This window comes from Cervus elaphus, chromosome 18 (genome assembly GCF_910594005.1).
Source record: "Cervus elaphus chromosome 18, mCerEla1.1, whole genome shotgun sequence".
Lineage (NCBI taxonomy): Eukaryota > Metazoa > Chordata > Mammalia > Artiodactyla > Cervidae > Cervus > Cervus elaphus.
Genome location: NC_057832.1, coordinates 119581629 through 119606211, shown reverse-complemented (window position 1 = coordinate 119606211; position 24583 = coordinate 119581629). Strand labels below are relative to the sequence as shown.

General features: G+C 49.1%; 1 protein-coding gene across 13 annotated transcripts in view; it reads left to right on the top strand.

The window, feature by feature from the left end:
• Positions 1 to 24583, top strand: part of KMT2C (lysine methyltransferase 2C) — a 257991-nt gene that overhangs the window by 227449 nt on the left and 5959 nt on the right. For 7 of the 13 annotated variants that reach the window (XM_043871872.1, XM_043871871.1, XM_043871877.1 and 4 more), the window contains 15 exons: positions 1164 to 1396; positions 4925 to 6607; positions 10858 to 11070; positions 11753 to 11917; positions 13340 to 13481; positions 13602 to 13749; positions 14916 to 15094; positions 15183 to 15319; positions 16454 to 16703; positions 18426 to 18565; positions 18936 to 19043; positions 19860 to 20979; positions 21888 to 22024; positions 22814 to 22956; positions 23211 to 23379. In XM_043871872.1, the coding sequence (XP_043727807.1) occupies positions 1164 to 1396; positions 4925 to 6607; positions 10858 to 11070; positions 11753 to 11917; positions 13340 to 13481; positions 13602 to 13749; positions 14916 to 15094; positions 15183 to 15319; positions 16454 to 16703; positions 18426 to 18565; positions 18936 to 19043; positions 19860 to 20979; positions 21888 to 22024; positions 22814 to 22956; positions 23211 to 23379 (4967 nt within the window). Of the gene's footprint in view, positions 1 to 1163; positions 1397 to 4924; positions 6608 to 10857; positions 11071 to 11752; positions 11918 to 13339; positions 13482 to 13601; positions 13750 to 14915; positions 15095 to 15182; positions 15320 to 16453; positions 16704 to 18425; positions 18566 to 18935; positions 19044 to 19859; positions 20980 to 21887; positions 22025 to 22813; positions 22957 to 23210; positions 23380 to 24583 lie in introns of those variants that run through there. The other 6 variants (XM_043871876.1, XM_043871867.1, XM_043871875.1 and 3 more) reach the window with 6 other exon arrangements.

The following is a 24583-nucleotide window of genomic DNA, read 5'->3' as shown; positions in this document are numbered from 1 at the left end:
CAGAAGCAGAACTTCTGAAATCTTGTGAAAAAGCCTGTTCTAGAACAATGCCCTGCAAATTTAGTAGACGAGATTCAAGTTCATACACGGACGGAACTTCTGGGTTTAAGAACAAACCCAAGGTCCAACCTTTTGAAATTCCCCTTTCATTAATGATTATAATTTGAATACATATTTGCCTTAAAAACAAGTGAACTACTATAACCAACTGGCTTTTTCTGGCTTTATTGTCCCCATTGACTTTGGGTGGATTCTTAATGTATGATGATATTCTGTTAAATCATTGATGTAATTTTTCAGCTAATGTCCTTCTTGGAATTGTATTTATTCATTTCTTTGTCTTAAAGTGAGTCAAAACGGTATATTCTGAATTTCACAACATAAGATGACTTTTTTTTTTTCCTTAACTTGGCATCAGTGAAGTAAAGTGCCCTCAAAGAATAAAGTAGGAATATTGCTACAAGATGAAGAGATACAACTGTTTGGGGAGATATTAATGACAGTCATACAAGTGGAAAAGATTTTACTTGGTTAATGGCTTATTTATAGAAATATAAATGACAAAATTCTTAAAAATCATCAGTTTTTTTAACTTACAGATTTCCTTTATAAAACAGACTTCATATTGGTCATTTCTAAAACATTCTAGGTTCTTTCCCTGTTAATTCAGGACATGTTTTCACTGTTTAGAAATAGAGGAAACCTTATCAACATAGGAAAATTAGCATGGGAAATGATACCTGACCCATGCCCTGGACCTTGGCAGGCTGTGTCTCACTTCGTCTCTTCAAAATCTGTAAAGCTGAGTTAATCAGATACAAATGAGTTTATTTTAGTAAACAGTGGCTTTTGGGTCAGAGATTTCAATAATGTAGTAGATGAAAAGCATCCTATCAGATAAGTCATCTGCTTCTCAGAGATTGGGTTTATAGTATTTATGAGGTTAGCCTGTGTCCTAAGAATATGCATTCTTTAGTTTTCTTAAATATTTTTCTAAAAGCTTCTACTCTATAGGTGCATTATGGTCTAAAATTTAGTATTATGTTTTCAAAATACCTATGACAAGGTCATGATGAAACTGTTCCCTTACAAAATGGATTTGTGTATCTTGTACTGAACTCTTCAGAAAATTAACACAGATGAATTTTAATTTTTTTCCTCAGATGATTCACAACGTAAACAGTACGAAGAATGGCTTCAGGAGACCCAACAGCTTCTTCAGATGCAGCAGAAATATCTTGAAGAACAAATCGGCGCACACAGGAAATCCAAGAAGGCCCTTTCAGCTAAGCAGCGTACTGCCAAAAAGGCTGGGCGAGAGTTCCCGGAGGAGGACGCCGAGCAGCTCAAGCATGTCACTGAGCAGCAGAGCATGGTTCAGAAGCAGCTGGAACAGGTAACACATAGCTTGGCCAAACAGTCTGCTCTTGATTAATTATGAATGGATTTGGTTGGTGGGATGGCACACAGAAGTGTGCTGTCGGAAATGACAGCTCTCAGACCTCTCACTGAGGGAGTGACGGCCCCAGTCCTTGCCCCAGAGTCACATACTGCGTGAGTGCCTCTGACGAGGCGCGTGGTCCCGGACCTGACTTAGAGGAACCGTGCCCGTGCTCTGGTAGGAAACCCTGCTGGAGCCGATGGAGCTGGGGGAATTGAAGTGCTTTCCCTGCACTGAGGGGTCACCATGCAGAGTCTTTAGCTTTCCTAGAGATAGCACGTGGTGAGAGCCTCAGTTTTCTCTCAGTACTTGGAGTTGACCTTTGCTTTGCCCTGTCTTTGGTTCCCTAGTCTCCAGTGGAGTTTCAGATATAGCATTTTTGAATCATTCCGCTGGGCTTTTTTTCATGCTCTGTGTTTATTGGTGTCCCTGTCAGTATTCTGATCTTAATACACAGTGACTGTAAAGGACTCACTCCTGAAACACAACCAGTTTGTTGTTGTCTTCCATTATAGACACGATGGCTCTCAGAATGTTCATACTGAAATAGCAGTTGTACTTACAAAGAGGTAAAACTTGAGCTTTTTATTTAAAATGAAACAGGAATAGTGTTCAAAATGCATAAAGGGACCCTCTTGGGCATTTACTTGAATTAAAAACAGGTTCACCCAAAACCTGTGAGTACACATACAGACAGCATCTCTAACATAGTCACCAAAAACTGGGACACCCCCACGTCCCCCCGAACCATCCTTTGGTGGTGAATGTTTGGACAAAGTGTGGCACATTCGAATGATGAAATACTTATTCAGCAATCAGAAAGAATGGAACTGCTGAAATACACCACAGCTGGGGTAGATACAGCAAGAGCGTTGTACTGAGTAAAAGAAGCTAGTCCCAAAAAGTTATATATTGATTCCATTTATAGAAAATTCTTGAAATGACAGAATTACATAGTTGGACAGTAGTTTAGTGGTTGCCAGGGCCTAGAGCTGGGAGAGGAGGATTTGATTACAAAGGGGTGGTAGCCTGTTTCTTGATTGTGGTGATGGCCGTACTGGTCTTCATCTGTGTTGAAATTCATAGAATTATACATCAGAAAGGTCCATCTTGTTTTTGATTGTCAACATACATTTTATTCTCCAAGTTAATAGTTTCTAAGAGTAGTTTGATTGACTCGGTAAAAATCACAGAAGAGCTTTCTGCATAAGAAAGTTAGTCACATCCGCTGTCTTACCTAACCTTCTGAACAAGGGGTTATTATCACCATTTTATACAGGAAAGATTGAGGGCAGAAGAAAAGGGGATGACAGAGGATGAGTGGTTGGATAGCATCATTGACTCAATGGACATGAGTTTGAGCAAGCTCCGGGAGATACTGAAGGACAGGGAAGCCTGATGTGCTACAATTCATAGGGTCCCAAGGAGTCAGACATCACTTAGCAACTGAACAACAAAAGATAAGAACCTACTGAGTCACTGTGGAGATGGATGAGATAGCTGAGGAAAAGATTAAGGGTTTGGACTCAGGCGTTTTATCTGCAAGCTATGTTGTTGATCCGTCATGAACTCATTGAAACCCTGTGTTCTGTAGCATGCCAGGCTCTCCTGTCCTTGACTGTCTCCCAGAGTTTGCTCAAATTCACATCCATTGAGTCAGTGATGCTGTCTCCCCATATTCTCTGCAGCCCCCTGGTGATTACAGTATGATCCCCTTGTTTAAAACTAGGATTCTTCCAGAGTGAGGTTTTGGGACCATTTTTTACTGCAAGTAAATATGCTTTTAAGGATTCTTTTATAAATTATTTTTATCTTTGTTATTGCCTTCTGTTATATTTCTATAAATTTTTTATGATGAGGGCCTAGTTTTCGCATATACGTGGATTAAATCCTATTTAGAAATTAATGCTATACTTAGAAAATGGGACACATCATCTGTTACATAGTTGGCAGCAATCCAATGTAATCTCATTAAGATAAGCAGTTAATGACAGTGTTTTTAAGAGAATTTTTAAATGTCCTGGGAGAGGCCTGGCTCAGCACCTTCTGTATTCCAGATCGTGTTCTGGGTGCTTGATGTGTGTTCATTCTCCTTCACCAAAGTCCAGTGGTGACTTCCTCAGTTCTAGTAGGAAGCCAGTCAGGAGAGAGAAGAGAACAGGTAGGAAACAGCTACTGGGAAACAGGCCCAAACAATGTGTGCAGCGAATATACTAGTTGGCCTGGGAACCTGTTGATTAATAAGTTGAAAATGTGTTAGTATTTGGGTCAGTGCATGAGTCCAGTATGAGGAAATGCAGCCGTTGTGAAGAACACATGCGTCTCGCGGTCCTGTCTCCCAGCTCCCTGTTGTGAGGCTGTGTGTCCTCAGGACGTGGCTTGTGTCTTTACTGAGGTGGTCCTGAGCGTCTGCCCTTGGGGCCACCACGGGTCTGGGATGAGCTCGCTGACACAAGTCAGCCATGGTGTTTAGGAGCCTAGTAGGAAGTATTCAAAATACCACCCTGGAGCGTCTCCATATTTCAGAAATTATACCCATTTAATTTCAAGGAGTTTTAGCAATCTAGTCTTTTTAACATGGATGGGAGGGTGTGGTATGTGTACTACTAATTCATCTTTTTTTTAACATGTTGTACAATTTTGTATACTTAAATGAAATCTTCGCATTTAAATGGTTAAAGTTTGAGTTAAATCTCATAGTGAGTCTAACCTTCTGTATTAACGTAACCTCTGCTGTTAAGTCGCTTCAGTCGTGTCCGACTCTGTGCAACCCCATAGATGGCAGCCCACCAGGCTCCCCCATCCCTGGGATTCTCCAGGCAAGAACACTGGAGTGGGTTGCCATTTCCTTCTCCAATGCGTGAAAGTGAAGTTGCTCAGTCGTGTCTGACTCTTAGCAACTCCGTGGACTGCAGCCCACCAGACTCCTCCGTCCATGGGATGTTCCAGGCAAGAGGACTGGAGTGGGGTGCCATTGCCTTCTCCAAATGTAACCTCTAAGGCATCACAATTAGCTAATTCCTGTATAACCTTTGTTTATGGGTTTTGTTTTGTTTTGTCCACGGCACATAGTGTGTGGGACTTTAGTTCCCCAACGAGGGTTTGAACTCGGCCACAGCAGTGAAAAGTGTGGGGTCCTAACCGCTGAACTTCTGGGGAATCCCCTATTGTCTTTTTTTTAATACTTTAAAAAATTTATGATTTTCAGAGTAGAATTTTCTTAATATTATTATCAAAAAAATGTTTTTCAAATTTGTTTCTGGTATTTCCTATTTAGAAACATTTTATTATCGAAAAGATTGGCAGTTTTAGTTGATGAGTTTTTTGGAGGGGGGTGATGTTTGCCATCGCCTAATAAGCAAAATAATTTTGCCTCTACAAGATCTAATTGCCTTCTGTGTAACCTGCACCTTTATCATCAGCCAGTGTTTGTAAAGCCTGAAGTACATACATAATGAGCAAGACTTACTTTTATGATTCCAGATTCGTAAACAACAGAAAGAGCATGCTGAGTTGATTGAAGATTACCGGATTAAGCAGCAGCAATGTGCAATGGCCCCCCCGCCCACCGCTCTGCCTGGTGTCCAGCCCCAGCCGCCGCTGGTCCCGGGTGCGCCCCCGCCTGCCATGAGCCAGCCCAGCTTCCCCATGGCGCCCCCGCAGCTTCAGCACCCTGCGGTCATGCCTGGCCACACCAGCCCGGCCAGAATGCCCAGCTTACCTGGGTGGCAGCCTCCCAGTGCTGCTCCTCACCTCCCTCTCAACCCTCCTAGGATTCAGCCTCCGGTTGCACAGTTACCAATAAAAACTTGCACACCAGCCCCAGGGGCTGTGTCAAATGCAAATCCCCAGAGTGGACCGCCACCACGGGTGGAATTTGACGACAATAACCCGTTCAGTGAAAGTTTTCAAGAACGAGAACGTAAGGAACGTCTCCGGGAACAGCAGGAGAGACAGCGGATCCAGCTCATGCAGGAAGTCGACAGACAGAGGGCTTTGCAGCAGCGGCTGGAGCTGGAGCAGCACAGCCTGATGGGCTCGGAGCTGAGCAGCCGGCCGCCGGCGCCCCAGCTCCCGTTCTACGGCTCGGACCTTCCCCGCGACTTTGTGCCGCCCCCGCGGCCCCTCCCGCCGTCCCCGCAGCACCAGATGGGGCAGGCGGTGCAGCCCCAGAGCATGCAGCAGGCCTCTCTTAGTTCACCCCCTACCCCAGGTTTCCTGCAGACCAACGAGAGAAGACCGACAGGACCGCCCTCCTTTGTTCCCGAGTCGCCCTCTATTCCGGGGGGAAGCCCGAGTTTCCACCCCGTGAAGCAGGTCCACGCAGGTCTTCCCGGGCCCGGGTTCCAGCCGTCCCCCGCGAGGCCGCCGTTCACACCTGCTCTCCCCACGGCACCCCCCACGGCCAGCAGCAGTCTCCCCGGCAGCCAGGACCCGGCCATCACCCAGGGGCAGAGCTACCCGGGCTCAGCGCAGTCGCTCATCCAGCTGTATTCTGACATAATCCCAGAAGAGAAAGGGAAAAAAAAGAGGACCCGGAAGAAGAAGAAGGACGAGGACACTGAGTCGGCCAAGGCGCCGTCCACCCCCCACTCGGATGTCACCGCTCCGCCAACCCCAAGTGTCCCAGAAGCTACCTCCACACCTGCCGCGCCCGCACCCAGTGAGCCCCCGCAGCCAGCGGGACCCGAGGCGGCGGAGCCCACGGGCCTGTCCCCACCCGGCGTGGCAGCAGGCCCACTGTGCGCTGAGCCAGAGGCCCAGCCGCCCGGTGGGGACTTCGCACAGGGAAACCCAGATCAGCAGACCTATGCAGAGTCAGAGGTGGAGAAGCTCTCCGTGGAGACCCCCGCCCAAGAGGCGAAACTGGAGACCCCCGAGCTGGAGCAGGGCCCGGGCCGGGGGGCGCCCGAAGCTGAGCAGCTCCCCGGGGACCAGGCTGAGGAGCAGGCCGCGGCTGCCACCACCTGCCCCGCGCACAGCCCTCCCCGACCCGCCGGGGCTCCTGCTACCAAAGGGGACTCGGGCAATGAGCTTCTGAAGCACCTGCTGAAAAATAAAAAGGCATCTTCCCTTTTAAATCAGAAACCCGAAGGTGGTTTTTGTTCAGAAGAGGATTCTACGAAGGACAGCAAACTGGTCGAGAGGCAGAACGCAGCTGACGTGGTAAGTGTGGCTCAGGGAAACCACAGCGTCCTTTGTCCTCTTTCGTTTCACGTTATGGTCACAGCAGATTAGTGCCAACCTGTTACAGCCTTTTTATTCTTGAGGAAAAAGCATGGATCTCATCTTTTGATTTACACCCATAAATTATTATCAAGCAATAATTTATTATGTTTTTCAAAAATCAGAGATCTGTAGGGTAGTGCATTTCATACCTCACATGTTCCCATCAGCTGATTATTACCACGTTGAGTGGATCTAACTCAAGCAAAGAAGTAAGTGTCTATGTGTCCTAATTGCAGATTGCGTGCAGTTTCAATTAACTTCTTGGAAATAACAGAAAGTAGCTCATGCACCCCTGTAATGCATACCGGGGATCCATTCTGTTTCAGTGTGTTAATACTTCATGTTATACACACACGGTCTTAACGTGTAGATGTTATTTCACCTTTGTGGTTTTCCACGTGTCAGTATTTTGCCCTTTTTAAGTTACAGAACACTGGATTTGCTTCTTCTTTTGTGTACAGAATTTTCTTGTAAATACTCCCTACGAGATTCCATCTCCTGCATTCCAGTGAACTTCCCTGAGATATTTCCCACAGCAGGTTTTTTTCGGTTGTAGGAGTTTATCTACTTGTCTTATCTTTCAAAAGTTGCAGTGCTATTACTATTGTATTCATAAATTCCCTAGAGAGCTTCTCAGATTAGGTTTTCTTTCTGTTTTTTTAAACTGAATGGAGTAGACTGGTGAATTTAGTTGGCCTTGTGTGCAGTTGTTCATGGAGCCTTTCATTTTGCAAGTATTGGCTTAACTCTTTGTTTTCTCTCTATTTGTCTGATTCAGTAGAGATTGAGTGCTAATTCCAGAGATTCACATACGAATTTTGTGGATTTTGGTGGTGGTAAGGTTTTCAGTCATATTTGTCATCAGCCCAGAGGCCCGCACTATTGCCACTTACTCTGTTGCCTTCTCTGCCCCTGGGAAGCCTGGGTGCCTTGCAGTCCCTGAAGGTCTTAGAGAATTCACATCTAGCCAGTGCCTTTGTCTTTCAGAACTCAGTTCTGGAATCATCTTCTCCATATACTGTCTCAGCCCAGCCACTGATTGAGTGCCCATGTGCTCATGTGGCAGCATCTGGTGCCTCTGAACAGGCGACTCCTGGAGGTGCAGACTGCACCCCAAGCCCCCTTCTGTCCTCCGTGCCTGACACAGTGCTTGCCAGAGTCGGTACTGGGTGGATTAAGTTTGTCCTAACACCACTAGCAATTACATGTAAAAAATGTTGATGTGGGTGTTGTGATGGAACAAGGGTGAGGTCAGCTGGTGTATATATGTGTATAAATGTCTGGACTGTGTCACATGTTTGTCCGTCTGGGAAGCAGCGAGGAGCAGGCCCTAGTTACTAGGGTGATGCCTTCTTAACCACATTCCAGGGGTTACACTGTGCTGAGCACTTGCCCTGAGGTAACACAGGCACAGTTATTACTCCCATTTTACAGACTGTGAAATCCATTTACGTTGTAGTCACGCTTAAGGCGAAACTGTTGTGGCCGTAGTTGGACTGCCCCATCTTCCTCCCCCATCTTCCTCCGTGCCGAAACTGTTTTCCCTCCCGGAAGTGGCTGTTACTTGTGGTGTTGGGGCGAAGCCTCTGCTGACGTGGAGTGGTCACCCCCCAGTTTGCGTTAAGGCCATGTTTCCTCTCTCTGCAGCGTGCAGCCTGGGCAGGTCAGGCTTTCTGTGCCTCAGACTCTGCCTGTAAAACAGGACCAGTGATGCTCCCTGTCAGTGGGTTGTCACAGGGATTAAAGTAATCTGGGGACACCCTGTGCTTGTGATAGGATGAAAGGTGGTGCGCACCTGTGACCACCTGGTAACCAGGCGGGAGGAATGTAACATTCTGGTAGGTGCAGAGACGTGACCACACAAAAAGCAGCTGAATGGCTTTGTCTTTACTGATAGATAAGAATGAGAGAAAGCAACCTAAATCCACTACTCTAGGTACTGATTTGATGTTTCCATATATATGTCTGAATGATATACAGATTTTTTGCAGCCATTAAAATTTGTGCTATGTGTGAATGTTTAATGTCACAGGGGACAAACCACATGTCAAGTTTAAAAGACAGCCACCAGAATAAAAGAATATTGAGTATGGTTCATTGTGTTTTTATCATAGTATATGTAAGCATAGGTAAAAAATCGGAAACATTAAAATGTGAACTGTTCCTATCTCAGGCAAACTTTTGGATGATTTTTAATCTTTTGTGTTCTTCTATAATTAAAATTATTCTTTGAAGTATAGTAATGGCTGGTTTTTAGGGTCATTGTGAGGACGGGAGAAGTCTCTTAGGCACTTACAGGGCCTGACCCTGCACATCTAACAAGCAGTTGCATTATCCTTCTTTTATAAGCCAGTAAGAAGTGCTTGGGGCTTCCCTGGTGGCTCAGTGGTAAAGAACCTGCCTGCCAGTTCAGGAGACCTGGGTTCGATTCCTGGGTCAAGAAGATTCCCTGGAGAAGGAAATGTCAACCCACTCCAGTATTATTATCTGAGAAATCCCATGGACAAGGAGCTGGTGGACTGCAGTCCATAGGGTTGCAGAAGAGTCAGACGTGACTTGGTGACTGGAGTCAAACAACAGAGAGGTGCTCGGGCCTTGCGCCACGCTGCTCACCATGCAGTCCTTGGGGATCAGCCTCATCTGGGAGCTGTTTAGGAAGCGGAATCTTGTGCTCCCAGCACCGACATACCAATCAGAATGTGGTTTTAACAAGATCCCAGGTGATTCACACTCACGTGGGCACCAGAGGCATGGCTGGAGGCCAGGGTCCTTGGAACGTGAGTGTGCCAGAGTCACCTGGAGGGCCTGTTAAACCACTGGCTGGCCCCGCCCTGGGTTCACATCCGGCAGGTCTGGGGTGGGACCAGAGAGCGTGCGCCCGTCCTGGGGTCTGCTGTCTGCCTCCCTGGGGACCTCCCTTGGAGAACCTCAGGTTAGCCCTGGAGTGGGCACTGTGTGCCTGCTGCCACAGCCTCGTTTGTATGAGCTAAGAGTTTTTGCGTTTTTTTAATGGTTGAAGAGAATATGAAACAGTGATGTTTCACAGCACGTGAAAATTCTGATCTTCAAGGTTGGTGTCCATGAATTCAAAGTATTTTATTAGCCCAGAGACAAACTCATCAGTTTATGGGTTGCTGTACTTGATTTTGTAGTGCTGGGGCAGAGTGGAGTGTTTGTAACAGACGGTGTATGGTCTGCAAAGCATAAGATATTTGTTGTTGTTCAGTCGCTCAGTTGTGTCCACTCTTTGAGACCCCATAGACTGCAACACATCAGGCTTTCCAGTCTTTCACCATCTCCCCGAGTTTGCTCAAACTCATGCCCGTTGAGTCGGTGATAAGATACTTAATTTTTGGCCTTGTACAGGAAAATGTTGCCACCTATGCACGATGTTATTTACACTATAACCTGTAAATCCCTGAAGATTCAGTGCGGGGTACGTTAAAGTAAGTCTAGGAACTGTAGTTGCCTGTAGCAAAGTATTGAGTGTCAAGTTTAGAAATAAAGGCTCCTAAAGAGAGTCCCATATTTTTAAGGTATTGGTAGCCCTGCCCTTAAAAACTTCTTTAATGCCTGGTTTATTCTTAGCCATAAAGATGAAAGTAAAGGAAAGGCTTACTTGTTAACTGTGTTGAAGTGTGTAGTGGTTGTTAGTCAGATGGGTGACTGTGAACTCACTGGGATGAAGCATGTGTGTTTTCATCACTCTCTGATGGCTAGCTGGGCCTCTCGGCTGAGAGACAGAGTCTGTGATGCTTTTCTGGGCCTAGCAGTGGTTTCCAAACACCTGTACTTCACCCCTCCCTAAGGCGAGCCCAGATAAGGCACCATGACCGCCGTGCAGAGACCGGCACAGCCTTCACTCAGGGCCCCTGTTCCCAAGCCCAGAGAAGAGGGGCCCCGGACTGTCAGCAGCTCCAGGGCAGGCGGGCAGGCCGGGGTTGGGCTTCTCTGAAAGGGGATGAGCTCTGCTCACTCGCCAAGCTTTGCAGCTGTTACTGAGAGTCGTGTCTGAAAAGGGGGATGCTGTTCTCAGGAGGCTGGCCTTTTGAGGCCACCATCTTCCCTCCTTAGCTTGGGGTACCCATCTTGGGAGTGTGTGTCTTAGGATGGAGCTGGGTTAGCAGGAATTGAAAATCAAGCACATGGATGGTTCACTTCTTTCTTAACCTTTCCAATTACATTAGCAAACTTTGGGGGCTCAAGTGCAAGGTGGTTTTGGATGTGGCAGCAACCAGTTGCCAAAAACAGATGGAGGAAGTGAAACCAAGAAACAGCGAAGCAAAAGGACTCCGAGGACTGGGGAGAAAGCGGCGCCTCGGTCAAAGAAGAGGAAAAAGGAAGACGAGGAGAGACAAGCTCTGTACTCCACCGGCGACACCTTCACCCACCTCAAACAGGTGAGTCTTCCGGAGAGCCCCTGTAAATTTCAAGGAAGTGAGACGTCAGATGCTTTTTCAGCCCTATGTAACTCTCTTGGTTGCCATCATTTCCAAAACGTTGAGGGGTAAGAGATATCTCAACAAGGAGCCTAATAGATTTCCTGTTTGCAAGCAAATTGCACCTCCTCTGTTGGCACCCCAAAATTACAGTAAAATAGCTGGATTGTCGAGATTTACTTACGTTCTAAGGAAGCAGCCTCAGCACCCAGGAAAGTTCTGTCCACATTCCTTGTGACTCTGGACGCAGAGAAACACAGGCGTTGGTCTCTCCTGTAGTAAAGTCCATCCTTACACCTTCGTGGCTGTCACAGAAGGTGGGAGACAGCTGCTGAGAGGGCCGCTGGGGGCGCCGAGCCTCAGGTCCGCCCCGAGTCTTGCTGAGCTGAGAGAAGGAAGGTGTTTTTCTTGCTAGATGCCGGGCAGCATCTCTTTAAGACAGATGAGGATAAGGCTCATTTTTAAGTATATCTCAAAAAGATCCTGTAGTCTCTCTCACTTATTCCAGCATTTTGACACTTGAAATTTTTAAGTCTTATTTTTCTCAAGCCTTATTTGACTGAGTTGCCTTGGGTCTTAGGAAAATGGAGAAACACTTGTTTTGTTTATCGTGTACATTACTCTTAAATGTGTTTTTCAATAGCAGCTCTCTCTGCTCCCTCTAATGGAACCGGTCATTGGAGTGAACTTTGCCCACTTTCTTCCTTACGGCAGTGGCCAGTTTAATAGTGGGAATCGACTTCTAGGAGCTTTTGGCAGTGCCGCCCTTGAAGGGGTTTCGGATTACTATTCTCAGTTGATCTACAAGGTATGTTTCTCTGCCAAGGTGTTGCCTTGCCTCCTCTTTTGGATACCATAGCCGAACTGGTAGAGCTGGTCTCGTTTTCCATCCAGTTTACATCTAATCTTCCAAGTTCCATTTAAACTTGAGTTCAACTCAAAGGTTAAAACTTTACCAAGTAAAGTGTTTTCCAGTATAAACTTCTGAAATTTTTGTATAGGTCAGAATACACACTGTGGAAAAACATCCATTATGTGTTTCTGTGGTAGGGGAAAATACTTAAGTGTCTTAGAAATCTTTATTAATTCTTAAGATGAATCCGAATTCATAGTAAATAGAATAAAAAAATGTAGTTAGGAATTTACCCTAAAAAATACAGTGAAAAACCCTGAAAAATGTGTTAAGTCTAATAATTTAGGTACGAATTGCAACTATGCATTAATCCTTAGGCTATTAAAATAATACCAAACTAAACCATGTTTATCCTTTGGTATTTTTTTTTTTTAACAAAGTTTTATGATAGGCTCACTAGATATTCTTGACTTCACATCTGACTTGTGTAAAGTGATCTTTTTTTTTTTTTTTTTGCAAAAATACTGGGGAGCATCATCAGTGTCCCTGGGGCTTCTCTTCTTCAGCGTTAATGTCCTTCTCTTGTGGTGCTCTGTGTATTATCGTGGTCCACTTTCCTCTCCAGTTAGAACCTCTCCTGACTCTTGTAAATTCCTTCTCTTCTGATGCGGGCTGTTCTCCACACAGCTTCATCATCTTCATGAACTCCTAGGTCTTTGCACCATGTTTGACTGTGCCCTGCACTTGGTTAGCATGATGGTGTTGGTAGATTCCAACAGTCCCAGAGAGACTAATGAGTCAGATGGAAAAGTGGTGACAAACAGGGAGAGCTGTTTGCAGGGAGCTATGTTTGCTAATGGCTCAATCCGTTTAGTATTCGTGCTACTCCTTTTGCTTCTTTTTGAGATTTCTGGACAATCCAGATGCTAATACCTAAGATACGAGTTGCAGTTATTGGAGTGGGATCTTAAATTCTCAAATTTGTTATGGAACTGGGGCATATCTTAATTTAATTACTATTTATTGGTTGAATTTAAAGCTATCCTTCACTGGCTTTAACAGTGAAACTTAAGTGAGTCGAATAGAACTGAATTGACACTGAGGCACAGTGTCAATTTGCTTCTTACTTTCCAAGCTGGGAAAGCAAGCCTGTGGGCAGTATGCCCAGAGGATTATGGGTATCTGCTCCACTGAAGAGCCTCCTGGCCTGCACGTTTCTCGTTCTTCTTGGTGTGCACTTTAGGAATGAAGATGCATCTGATTACATTTCTGTAGCCTTGCTTCCCTGTGCTAAAAATTCACAGAACTAAGTTTTAGCAAGGTCATGGCATATTTGCTCTGTAGCATATAATTTTAAAATTTTTTGGTCTCCTGCAGCAGAATAATTTAAGTAATCCTCCAACACCCCCTGCCTCTCTTCCTCCTACACCACCTCCTATGGCTTGTCAGAAGATGGCAAATGGTTTTGCAACGACTGAAGAGCTTGCTGGAAAAGCTGGCGTGTTAGTGAGCCACGAAGGTAGGATGCCAAGCCCGTGTGTGCCGCTGCGTGCGGTGAGATGGCGGTCAGATTGTGGGGTTCTTCCCGCCCATCAGTTCGACTGAACGTACTTGGGGGTTTGTGTTTTTACTTTTCCAGTTACCAAAAGCTTAGGATCTAAAGGGTTTCAGCTGCCGTTCAGACCACAAGACGACTTGCTGGCCAGAGCGATTGCTCAAGGCCCTAAGACGGTGGATGTTCCAGCCTCACTCCCAACTCCGCCTCATAACAATCAGGAGGAATTAAGGTAGGCATTCCTTGTTCTCAAATACTTTTTAATTATTTCATTTATTAAAACGTTATTTGTGTTTGTATATAGCATAATGTCTATAGGAAATGCATGTAAAAAGACTTAAAAGGTAAAAGTTGGTGAATAATTGTCTTCAGAACTTAACTGTTATAAAACATTCTTAGGATTTAATAGAAATTTGTTTGTGCATTTTAGAAATCGCCTGATATAGGAAGTTCAGTAAATAATCAATAGACGCTAAGGCAGTGGGAGTCTCCATGCAAAATATTTCAAAGATCATTGTCCTTTATAAGCTGAAGTTCCTCTGCTTTATTAATGAGAAAGCTGTGGGCCGACAGGGAGACCTTGTCCAGAGCTAGAATCCAGATCTCCCTCCTGCATCTCACTGCTGGGTTTGTGCAAGTCATGAGTCAGGAGCCGTGCGGTGGGCGGCTTCCTAGGTGTGCATGTTTAGTGCCCGCCCTGGGTTTCTCCAGGACCCTCTCCCGGGTCCCGTTACACACTGCTTCTCACCACCTCCTGCAGCACAAAGGTGTCTGCTCAGGGACGGGTGAGACCCCCGACGCGCGGGCCGCCCTGCCACGTTTAGCCCAGGACACACTCGCCTTCCAGCCCCAGTTGCCTCGGTAACCTTTGGTTCTGGTCTAGTCTGTTCCGTTTTCTTCACCTTAACTTTATCCATTAAGGAAAAAAGGGGCCTCTGAAGCCCTAAGGCCTTCAGGTTCTCACCCTTCTCCCCTCTTTAAGTCAGCTGCAGCTGTGGGAGGGTTGTGTGCCCCGAGACTGGCCGCGTGGGGGACGCCCTTGCCCCTTCTGGCCTCACACATGTCGCTGGTCTCGCTGGGCTGGGACCCTGCTGGGCCGGGAGCCGTCTGTCTGTGCTGAGTTACAGATGGAGCCTCTTCCTCCTCTGGCAGGTCTTTAAACTTGGATGCTGAAGCTTTAGTCAGAAGACAGGTACATTTCAATTACTTTATAGTTCAACACGTGTCTTATTTTTTTCCAAGGGATTTCCTGTTTGGCCTGAACTGAATCTGTGGCTTCTCAGGTTGCTGTCGCTGTGCAGTCACAGTGAGGTCACAGGCGTGGACAGGCAGGGCCGGTGCGGGAAGCCCCCGTGATGGACGTGCCCGTGTGCCCACACGTATTTCCCCTCCTCTCAGGATGCAGGAGCACGGGGCAGAGCGGGACACCCCCGACAGCTTTGTCCCCTCGTCCTCCCCTGAGAGCGTGGTTGGGATGGAAGTGAGCAGGTACCCGGACCTATCGCTAGTCAAAGAGGAGCCCCCGGAGCCCGTGCCGTCCCCCATCATCCCCATCCTTCCCAGCAATGCCGGCAGAGGTAGGGGCGCCCAGCTCGGGGGAGGGTTGGCTACTGCTTGAGTCTAGAAAAGGCTTAACGCACAGCTTGTCCTTGCTGTTTTTTTAAGGCTTGGAATCCAGAAGGAATGACATCAAAACTGAGCCAGGCACTTTATTTTTCACGTCACCTTTTGGCTCATCCCCAAACGGTCCCAGGTCGGGTCTGATATCTGTGGCAATCACCCTGCACCCTACAGCTGCTGAGGTAAAGGTGGACTGGCTGCTTGACGCTGTAGAATAGCACCAGGTTAGGGCCGGCTCAGCCATCCCTTCACACGTCTGCTGCTCTGAGCGCGACAAACTGGTCTCGGCCTAAGCTAAGACAGAAAGGGCAGAGTGCAGTCAGGTCTCTCCTTGTTCTACTGAAGAATGCACAGACGGGGCACTCCTTAGAGAGTGTGTGTGTGTGTATGTGTGCACGGAGCACTCCTTAGAGTGTGTGTGTATGTATGTGTACGGAGCACTCCTTAGCGTGTGTATGTTTGTGCACGGAGCACTCCTCAGTGTGTGTGTATGTATGTGGAGCACTCCTTAGCGTGTGTATGTTTGTGCACAGAGCACTCCTTAGAGTGTGTGTGTGTGGAGCACTCCTTAGAGTGTGTACGGAGCACTCTGTGTGTGTGTGTGTGTGTAGCACTCCTTAGAGTGTGTGTGTATGGAGCACTCCTTAGTGTGTGTGTGTGTGTGTACGGAGCATTCCTTAGAGTGTGTATGTGTGTGTACAGAGCACTCCTTAGAGTGTGTATGTGTGTATGTGGAGCACTCTTTCGAGAGCACCCTTTTGATGACGGTTTTCACGCAGCCGGTTAAGCAGTGAGGAACTGTATCATCAGCTGTGAACGTGTTCTAGTTCCCGTATCAGACATTAGTACATTGCTGAGGCCTCTCCCAATTCTTGAAGGTGTTTTGTTGGCAGCCACGCTCATGGTCACTGACGGGGTGTTTTGGTTGTCAACAGAACATAGCAGTGGTGTGTTCTCATAGACTGTGGCAGACTTCTGCCCAGAGCTGCAAGAGTCCACTTGAAGGAAGCTTCTGACCAGCTGTAAAAACCATGACAAGGCTTATTAGCTCACTGCTTGTGCTAAAACGTCTAAAACAGTTTAATGCCTTGATAGATACTTAACATTAATTGGAACCTTGTACGAGGATCTCTCCTTGTTTCATGAGAGCTTTATTTGGATATTGGCCCATCACAACCCTTTTTCCACTTGAGACTCTCAGGTCTGAATAAGAATGGCTGGATTTGCTTGCAGTATATGCGTTTGTCCCGGCGTGAGTGTTCCCACAGTGTCCTCTGTTCCTCTGGGCGGTAACGCAGCGTTTGCCTTTGTTCTAGAACATTAGCAGTGTTGTGGCTGCATTTTCCGACCTCCTCCATGTTCGGATTCCTAACAGCTACGAGGTTAGTAATGCTCCAGATGTTCCATCCGTGGGTTTGGTCAGTAGCCACAGAGTAAACCCAGGTTTGGAGTATCGACAGCGTGTATTTCTTCGTGGGCCTCCACCAGGATCTGCGCGCCCTCCCAGGCTAGCCAGCTCTTTCCACCTGAAGCAGCCTAGCACGCCGCTCCCTCCGGCAAGCAATGGTGAGCTGGTTTACGTGTCACTAACTCAAAATGCTCTTGACACCAGAGTCACGCTCCTCCTGTACAATCTCACTTCAGTCTTAGCGAATAACAGGTCCCACACTGGCCCCCAGTCCTTGGTGGGTTAACCCCCGTGTGTTCTGTCCTCTGTGGTGACCTGAACTGCAGTGCCTGGGGATGCATTAGAGCCTGCATCAGCGGGGCGCTGAGTGTGCGCCCCCAGACCTGTTCACCCCCTGCCCACTTCCACCTGCGTCCAGGGTGCAGATAGGCTGTCTCCACGCGCGTCCTTTTCCTTCTCTTCCACGCCATCTCCAGGCCCTTCTCTCCCGCAGGCGTGCCAGCCCCGATCCCGCTGCCGAGAGGGGTGGCCCTTGCCTCAGCCGTGCGAGGCCCCCCTCCCGGCCTTGCCCCGTGTCCCTCGTCTCCCCACTCGCCGGGCTCCTGTGTCTTGTTCGTGCTCGCCTGCATCTGAGCCCAGCCGCGCTCGGGCCTCGCCCTCGAGCCTCCCTGGGAGAGGCTGAGTCCTCAGCTCCGGCCACTCGGTCACTCCGGTCCGCCCTGCTTCTCCCCGTGAGCCTCCACGGCCACACCAGCACTGCGCTCTGTGGGGCCCTCGGGCCTTCTAATCCGGGTCCTGACCTAGTTTTTATCTTGGCCCTGAATCTCTCTGTGACTTTCCTGTTGCACTCATGTGAGACTCTGGTGCATGAGCCTCTTCACCTTCCATGAGACAGTTTGTGTCAGAAACACTCTCCCTCCCGACTCACTTCCACACGTAGACTGGAGATGAGACACACGTGTCCAGAGTTCACTCATGGACTGGAGATGACACGTGTGTCCAGGGTTCACACGTAGACTGGAGATGACACGCCTGTGTTCCAGGTTCACATGTAGACTGGAGATGACATGCGTGTGTCCAGGGTTCACATGTAGACTGGAGATGAGACACGTGTCCAGGGTTCACACACAGACTGGAGATGACATGTGTGTCCATTGTTCACATGTAGACCGGCAATGACGTGTGTCCAGGGTTCACATATAGACTGGAGATGAGACACATGTGTCCGGAGTTCACACATAGACTGGAGATGACATGTGTGTCCAGGGTTCACATGTAGACTGGAGATGACGTGTGTGTGTCCAGGGTTCACATGTAGACTGGAGATGACATGTGTGTCCATTGTTCACATGTAGACCGGTGATGATGTGTGTCCAGGATTCACATGTAGACTGGAGATGAGACACATGTGTCCAGGGTTCACACACAGACTGGAGATGACATGTGTGTCCATTGTTCACAAGTAGACCGGCGATGACATGTGTGTGTCCAGGATTCACATATAGACTGGAGATGAGACAAATGTGTCCAGAGTTCACACATAGACTGGTGATGACATGCATGTGTCCAGGGTTCACACGTAGACTGGAGATGACATGCGTGTGTCCAGGGTTCACACGTAGACCGGAGATGATAATGCGTGTCCCAGGTTCCTTCTGCACTTCTCCCAGCCCCGTGTCGTCCAGCCGTGTGAGGAGAGCTTCCTTTCCTTGTCCCCCAGCGTTCTGCACAGAACAGATGCCCCACAGCCAGTGCCTAGAAGATGGCCCTCGCTAAAGGACTGGAGTGCCGTGCTGCGTGCCGCGCTCTGGTGGACGCGCAGCCTCACACCCCGCGTTGCTGCTCAGCGTGTATCGCTGACACGAGTGCTCTGTCCCCAGGTCTCTCGGGATACAAGGATGCCGGGCACGGTATCTCAGAGAGCACGGCGCTCAGGCCCCAGTGGTGCTGTCACTGCAAAGTGGTCATTCTGGGGAGCGGCGTGAGGAAGTCGGCCAGAGATCTGGCCTTTGTCAACAAGGTACTCGGGTGTTCCCTCCCTGACCCCCTGTGTCCTGGGCGCTGCCCTCTCCCACGTCCAGAGGAGCCCACTTGTGGGCCGCTTGGACACCTGCTCCTGGAAGTAGCGTTGGCATATGTCTGATGTGCTCATAGCTACAGCAGCCTGTTCTGTAGGATCCAGGGAGAAGCACGTATTTTTAAATACAGTGAAATATGGAGAGTATTTGTTAGTGTATTTTTTCTGTGGCTAAATATTATATGCTAAATATCGGCTTCTTGTTACTTTTTTGCTACATTCAAGAACAACAGCAGAAACTACTCTGTGTGGATCTCCTTTCCATTGAATTTTGACTTGTTGAGCTGCCCACACCCTTCTCTTTGCTTTTCAGGGTTCCCGAGATGGCCCCAGTAGAGTGGAGAAGGACATTGTCTTCTGTAGTAACAACTGCTTTATTCTCTATTCATCAACTACACAAGCAAAAAACTCAGAAAGCAAGGTGAGATGCGGACCGTCTCAGTCTGAGTCTTAGTTAACAAGCAGTAGTGCCCAGTGTAATAAAATTCAAGCTAAGTGCCAAATAAATTTAGACTGCAGAATATATGAGCCTCGATGAGAGAAGGAGCTGTTTTTTTCATCAGATAGTTGCTTAAGTCAGTGTACAGTGCCTGCCTGCTTCTGGATTTTCTGTGAGACTTGTCTTTTTTTCAGACCAGTGCTGGGTGGGGGGAACCTGTGGGTTTTATCTAAAAAGAAATTAACCAAGCTTCTGTTTCAGCTCAGCCCCTTTAGTGGCTCAATGGGAGCCAGGCAGCCTCTGAGAAAAAGTTAAATACAACTTGTTGATGGGGACATCTTCCCCATCTTTCACATTTATGCCCATTTATTAAGCCCAAGATGAACAAACAGGAATTTCAGAGGGTAGGACAAGCTCATAGAAGATTATGATATGAAGTTCTCATTTGGTTAAACAAAGAACACTGCTTCATTGTGTAAATTAGCTCCTGTGGCAACACTGAGTTTTTAGGGTTTAGTATGATTTGAAACAGGAGGATCCAAGTAAGTTTAAGAGCAGAATGTTCTCCAGAGTGAAGTCTTTGTAGAGAAGCCCCCTCCCCCACCCGCCGCCCTGCCCCGCCGATATTCGATCTCTGCATGCAGTGCAGGGGCCTCCGTGTGGACTTCTCTGTGTGCATCCTTACCACTCGCTTACAGGCCCAAACTCGCTGTTAGAACCACTGCTTGGCTTCTTGTTTTAGGCAGAATTGGCTTTTGCAGCTTTGGAATGACTTGCGTGTTTCTCTTGATGGCACAGGAGTCCGTCCCCTCGTTGCCACAGTCACCTGTACAAGAGCTGCCTTCCAGAGCGCCACATCAGTACAGTAACAACACCTCCACGCTAGACGTGCACTGTCTGCCACAGCTCCAGGAGAAAGCCTCGCCCCCGGCGTCCCCTCCCATCTCTTTCCCTCCTGCTTTTGAAGCGGCCAAAGTGGAGGCAAAGCCTGATGAGCTTAAGGTCACAGTCAAGCTAAAGCCTCGGCTGAGGACTGTCCATGGTGGGCTTGAAGACTGTAGGCCGACCCCCAAGAAGTGGAGGGGCATGAAGTGGAAGAAGTGGAGCATCCACATCGTGGTCCCCAAGGGGGCCTTCAAGCCCCCCTGCGAGGAGGAGATCGACGAGTTCCTGAAGAGGCTGGGCACCTCCCTGAAGCCCGACCCTGTGCCCAAGGACTTCCGCAAGTGCTGCTTCTGCCACGAAGAGGGCGACGGGCTGACGGATGGGCCTGCGAGGCTGCTCAACCTCGACCTGGACCTGTGGGTCCACCTGAACTGTGCACTGTGGTCCACGGAGGTCTATGAGACCCAGGCTGGCGCCCTGATCAACGTGGAGCTGGCCCTGCGGAGGGGCCTGCAGATGAAGTGCGTCTTCTGCCACAAGACGGGGGCCACGGGCGGCTGTCACCGGTTCCGCTGCACCAACATTTATCACTTCACTTGCGCCATTAAAGCACAATGCATGTTTTTTAAAGATAAAACTATGCTTTGCCCCGTGCACAAACCAAAGGGCCTCCACGAGCAGGAGCTGAGCTACTTCGCCGTCTTCAGGAGGGTGTACGTGCAGCGCGACGAGGTGCGGCAGATCGCCAGCATCGTGCAGCGCGGGGAGCGTGAGCACACCTTCCGCGTGGGCAGCCTCGTCTTCCACGCCATCGGCCAGCTGCTCCCGCAGCAGATGCCGGCCTTCCACTCCCCCACGGCGCTCTTCCCCGTGGGCTACGAGGCCAGCCGGCTCTACTGGAGCACGCGCTACGCCAACCGCCGCTGTCGCTACCTCTGCTCCATCGAGGAGAAGGACGGCCGGCCCGTGTTCGTCATCCGGGTCGTGGAGCAGGGCCACGAGGACCTCGTCTTGAGTGACACCTCGCCCAAAGGTCAGGCCCCGCCCCTGCAGCCTTAGGCCAGTGAAGGCTTCACGGCAGTGTTTCCCCGTGTCTCACGTGTGTTCATGGTTCCTAACGGCGGGTGTGCGTCCTTCATCGACAGATGCAGACTTTAACTTCCCTGTGTCCTACCTTGTCTTTCCCACACTGTTCTCTAAACACTTGCTAGACTTGCTCTACATCAGTATATGCATATAAATTCCAGCAGTTTATAAACAGAAAGATTTCTAGGTAAAGATTGCCTGTCACCTTAGGGGCTCTCTTAACATCACCTAGAAGGTGGGAACCACATTTAAAGCATATTGTACAGATTGTCGTATCTCAGCAGCATCAGATACTAAATTTAGAGCCAGAAATGAGACACTTAGTTTTGGCCTCTAGGTTAATTAAATCTAGATTGTTGTTTTTATTGATGTAGAAAGTGGTGCAGAACTGCTTTTTATAAATAAGTTTAGTAGTTGTTTTTCCTTTTTTTTTTTTTTTTTAAAGAAAATGCTCTGAAGATAATTCCAATGAAATATCAATTTCAGATTTTGATTTAACTCTGAGAGGAAAGGATCTATCTGCAGATGTTAGTTACTTAAGTGGATTAAGCATTTGAAAATCTGATACGCTAAGTGGCCAGCATGAATTTCAGTTATGTTAGACTGTACTTTCCAGCTTTATTGTCTAATTCTCTGACTGTAGCGTATTCTTTCCCCTAAAACTTTCTAAAAAGTCTTAATAAAAAACTGCTGCCATCTGATAAGCGGGTAACACCTGCCCATGGGCTTTACTTGGATCCGGTAAGTCTTTGTGAGCAGTGGGTCTTCATTTTGGTTTTGTTTTTATATGGCATCCTTTCTCCTCTTTACCTGAGAGCAAATTTGTCATTAAAAATGTCTTTTGTCCATATGTAGGTGTTTGGGATAAAATTTTGGAGCCCGTGGCCTGTGTGAGGAAAAAATCCGAAATGCTGCAGCTTTTCCCAGCCTATCTGAAAGGGGAGGACCTATTTGGCCTGACCGTCTCTGCAGTGGCACGGATCGCGGAGTCAGTGAGTGCCGGGCCGCCCTCCTGCCCCGCCACACCCATCCCCTGACACCGGGCTGGGTGGTCACGGTCCCCACACTGCAGGGAGTGGCTTGGCCGGTAATGAGCTCCTGCCTGAGAGAACAGGCCTCCGTGAGTCGCTCCTGTGTCCGTGTGGACATCCTGAGGCAGGTCACAGGCCTCAGGGCCTCCGGGGCCGGGTGTCAGCCATGCAGTGGGATGAGGCCCCGCTCCTGCAGGGCGGCAGGTTGGTGCCCGGCGTTCACAGCCACTCTCCTGCCAAGGCCCAGGTTGGTCACTAGCACGTGACTGGCGTTCATGAGCCCACATGTGCGATAGTGAGTTTACACGCAGTGGTCATGGAAAACTGTGTAGTTTGTAAGGCATTGTTTCAAGAAGAAAGTCACTGATGGGCTTTCTCTGGAGGAGAGTGGACACCCCAGAAGCCACCACTTGCTTCGGTCACACCCTACCCAAGTGATGTGCCTCTGTCACGCCTCCCACAGACAGAGTCCACAGGAGATAGATTGTAGAAAAGGCCTGTAACGCAGGTGATCTTAGGAGGTACCCTCACATCACCCCAACTCCAGGACCCCGACCGTGGTGAGCTCGCCACAGTCAGGCTCTGAGGGCAGCGGCTCCTGTTCACACAGCGCCTCGTATTGCCGGTGTTCTGAAAATGTTGACACGTTGTTTTCACAGAATTGAGTTTGGGTCGTGCTCTGGCTGGTCTGTCTTGCCTGCAGTCTTGATCCCGTGAGTTACCTGTCTGTCTGTCTCTGCTTCTCTCCAGCTCCCTGGGGTTGAGGCCTGTGAAAACTACACCTTCCGGTATGGCCGGAACCCCCTCATGGAGCTGCCGCTGGCCGTCAACCCCACAGGTTGTGCGCGTTCCGAACCTAAAATGAGTGCCCATGTCAAGAGGTTTGTGTTAAGGTATTTTGTTTTGACTTCACATAGTACAGCCCGGGGTTTCTAGGCCTCCTAGTGGTTTCTGTGCTTGACTCGCCTGCTGCTTACAAACCCTGCTGTCCCTGGCTGTGTCTGTGCGGCCTCCGCGCGGCCTCGCCGTGGGGCCCGCTAGGCGGCTGTCCGTGTGTGTGCCTGTCCGCACCGAGCTGGCCCTCCCGGGCCCTTGCGGAGGTGTCTTCAGTCTCCCTTGTGTCCCCTGTCGGCGCCCACCCCCACAGGCCTCACACCCTGAACAGCACCAGCACCTCCAAGTCCTTCCAGAGCACCGTCACGGGGGAGCTGAGCGCACCCTACAGCAAGCAGTTCGTCCACTCCAAGTCGTCGCAGTACCGCAAGATGAAGACCGAGTGGAAGTCCAACGTCTACCTGGCCCGGTCCCGCATCCAGGTGAGCGGGGGCCGGGTGCCCAGGACGGCGAGACGCAGGCAGGGCCCTCTCGGGAGAAGGTTGGCATCCAGCGTGTGAGGCGGGGCTGCAGGCCGCGGGGAGAGATGCCCTGTTGGCTGGTGTCGTTTGAGGCCGGGGCACTCACTGGCCGCTCCATCTGCGGTCTCAGGATGCAGACGCTGTTCTTCCCAAATGGGAGCTGGGCTGAACGCGTCTTCACATTGTGCCAAGAGCCCACGGGATGCAGGGAGCGTTGTATTCTCCATGCATGGGAGCCGTGGCAAGCTCACTAGGGCTAAAGGCGCTTGTGAAAAGTACAAATGAAAATGTTTTCAAAAGGTGCCCAATTTTGGAAGCCTTCTTTTCATGAAATCATCATGTATTTTCTGATGGTTAGATTGTGGAACAGGTAAAACCATCTCGAGACGAATAGGCATTCAAGTTTACCCAGGTCACACTTGCTGAGGCAGGTCCCAGGACCCAGGTCACACTTGCTGAGGCGGGTCCCAGGACCCAGGTCACACTTGCCGAGGCAGGTCCCAGGACCCAGCTTCTCCCCCAGGCTCCTTGTGTCACTGAATGAGGTCACCACTCCTAGTTCTGTGCGTTGGCCTCAGTGTACAGACCCAAAGCATCGTCAGGGTTTGTTGCCTTTTTCTCTCTGAAGTTGGCTGCAATCCACCGCAGCTCTGCTGGCCTGTTGTGACTGCCCGTCTCACCTCTGGGCACCATGCAGGCCTGCCCGCCCCTCCTGTGCAGTCCCAGTCTCAAGCCACGCTGGTCCCTCGGGTAGAAGGTGACCATCACACTGTGTTCATCCACATTCTTCTTCACGTGGAAACTTCTAGGATCTTTTCTTGACTTGCTATTTGAGTGTCTCAGCAAAGTGGGCCCATTGCTTTCCCCAGTGGTGAATCCTTTCGGCCTGAAGCAGTGTTGCCGTCAGCCTTAAATGTTTCTGTGCTGATTCTTCTGCGAAGTCCCACCTCTGTTTCTCTCTACACAAACACTGGGTCCCTGAGATCGGGGTCTCGTGGTGTGGCCGCAGCCCCCCAGCACCAGCCTCCCCCGGGGGTTTGCCCGAGTGTGCAGGCTTGTGGTCCCTGGCCTCACCGAGTCTGGCCCCCCAGCTGGGCCCATGATGGTCCTCGCGCCGCTGGAGTAGACTTCCGTCTCAGCTCTAACCTCTGCCTGGTCTTGTCTT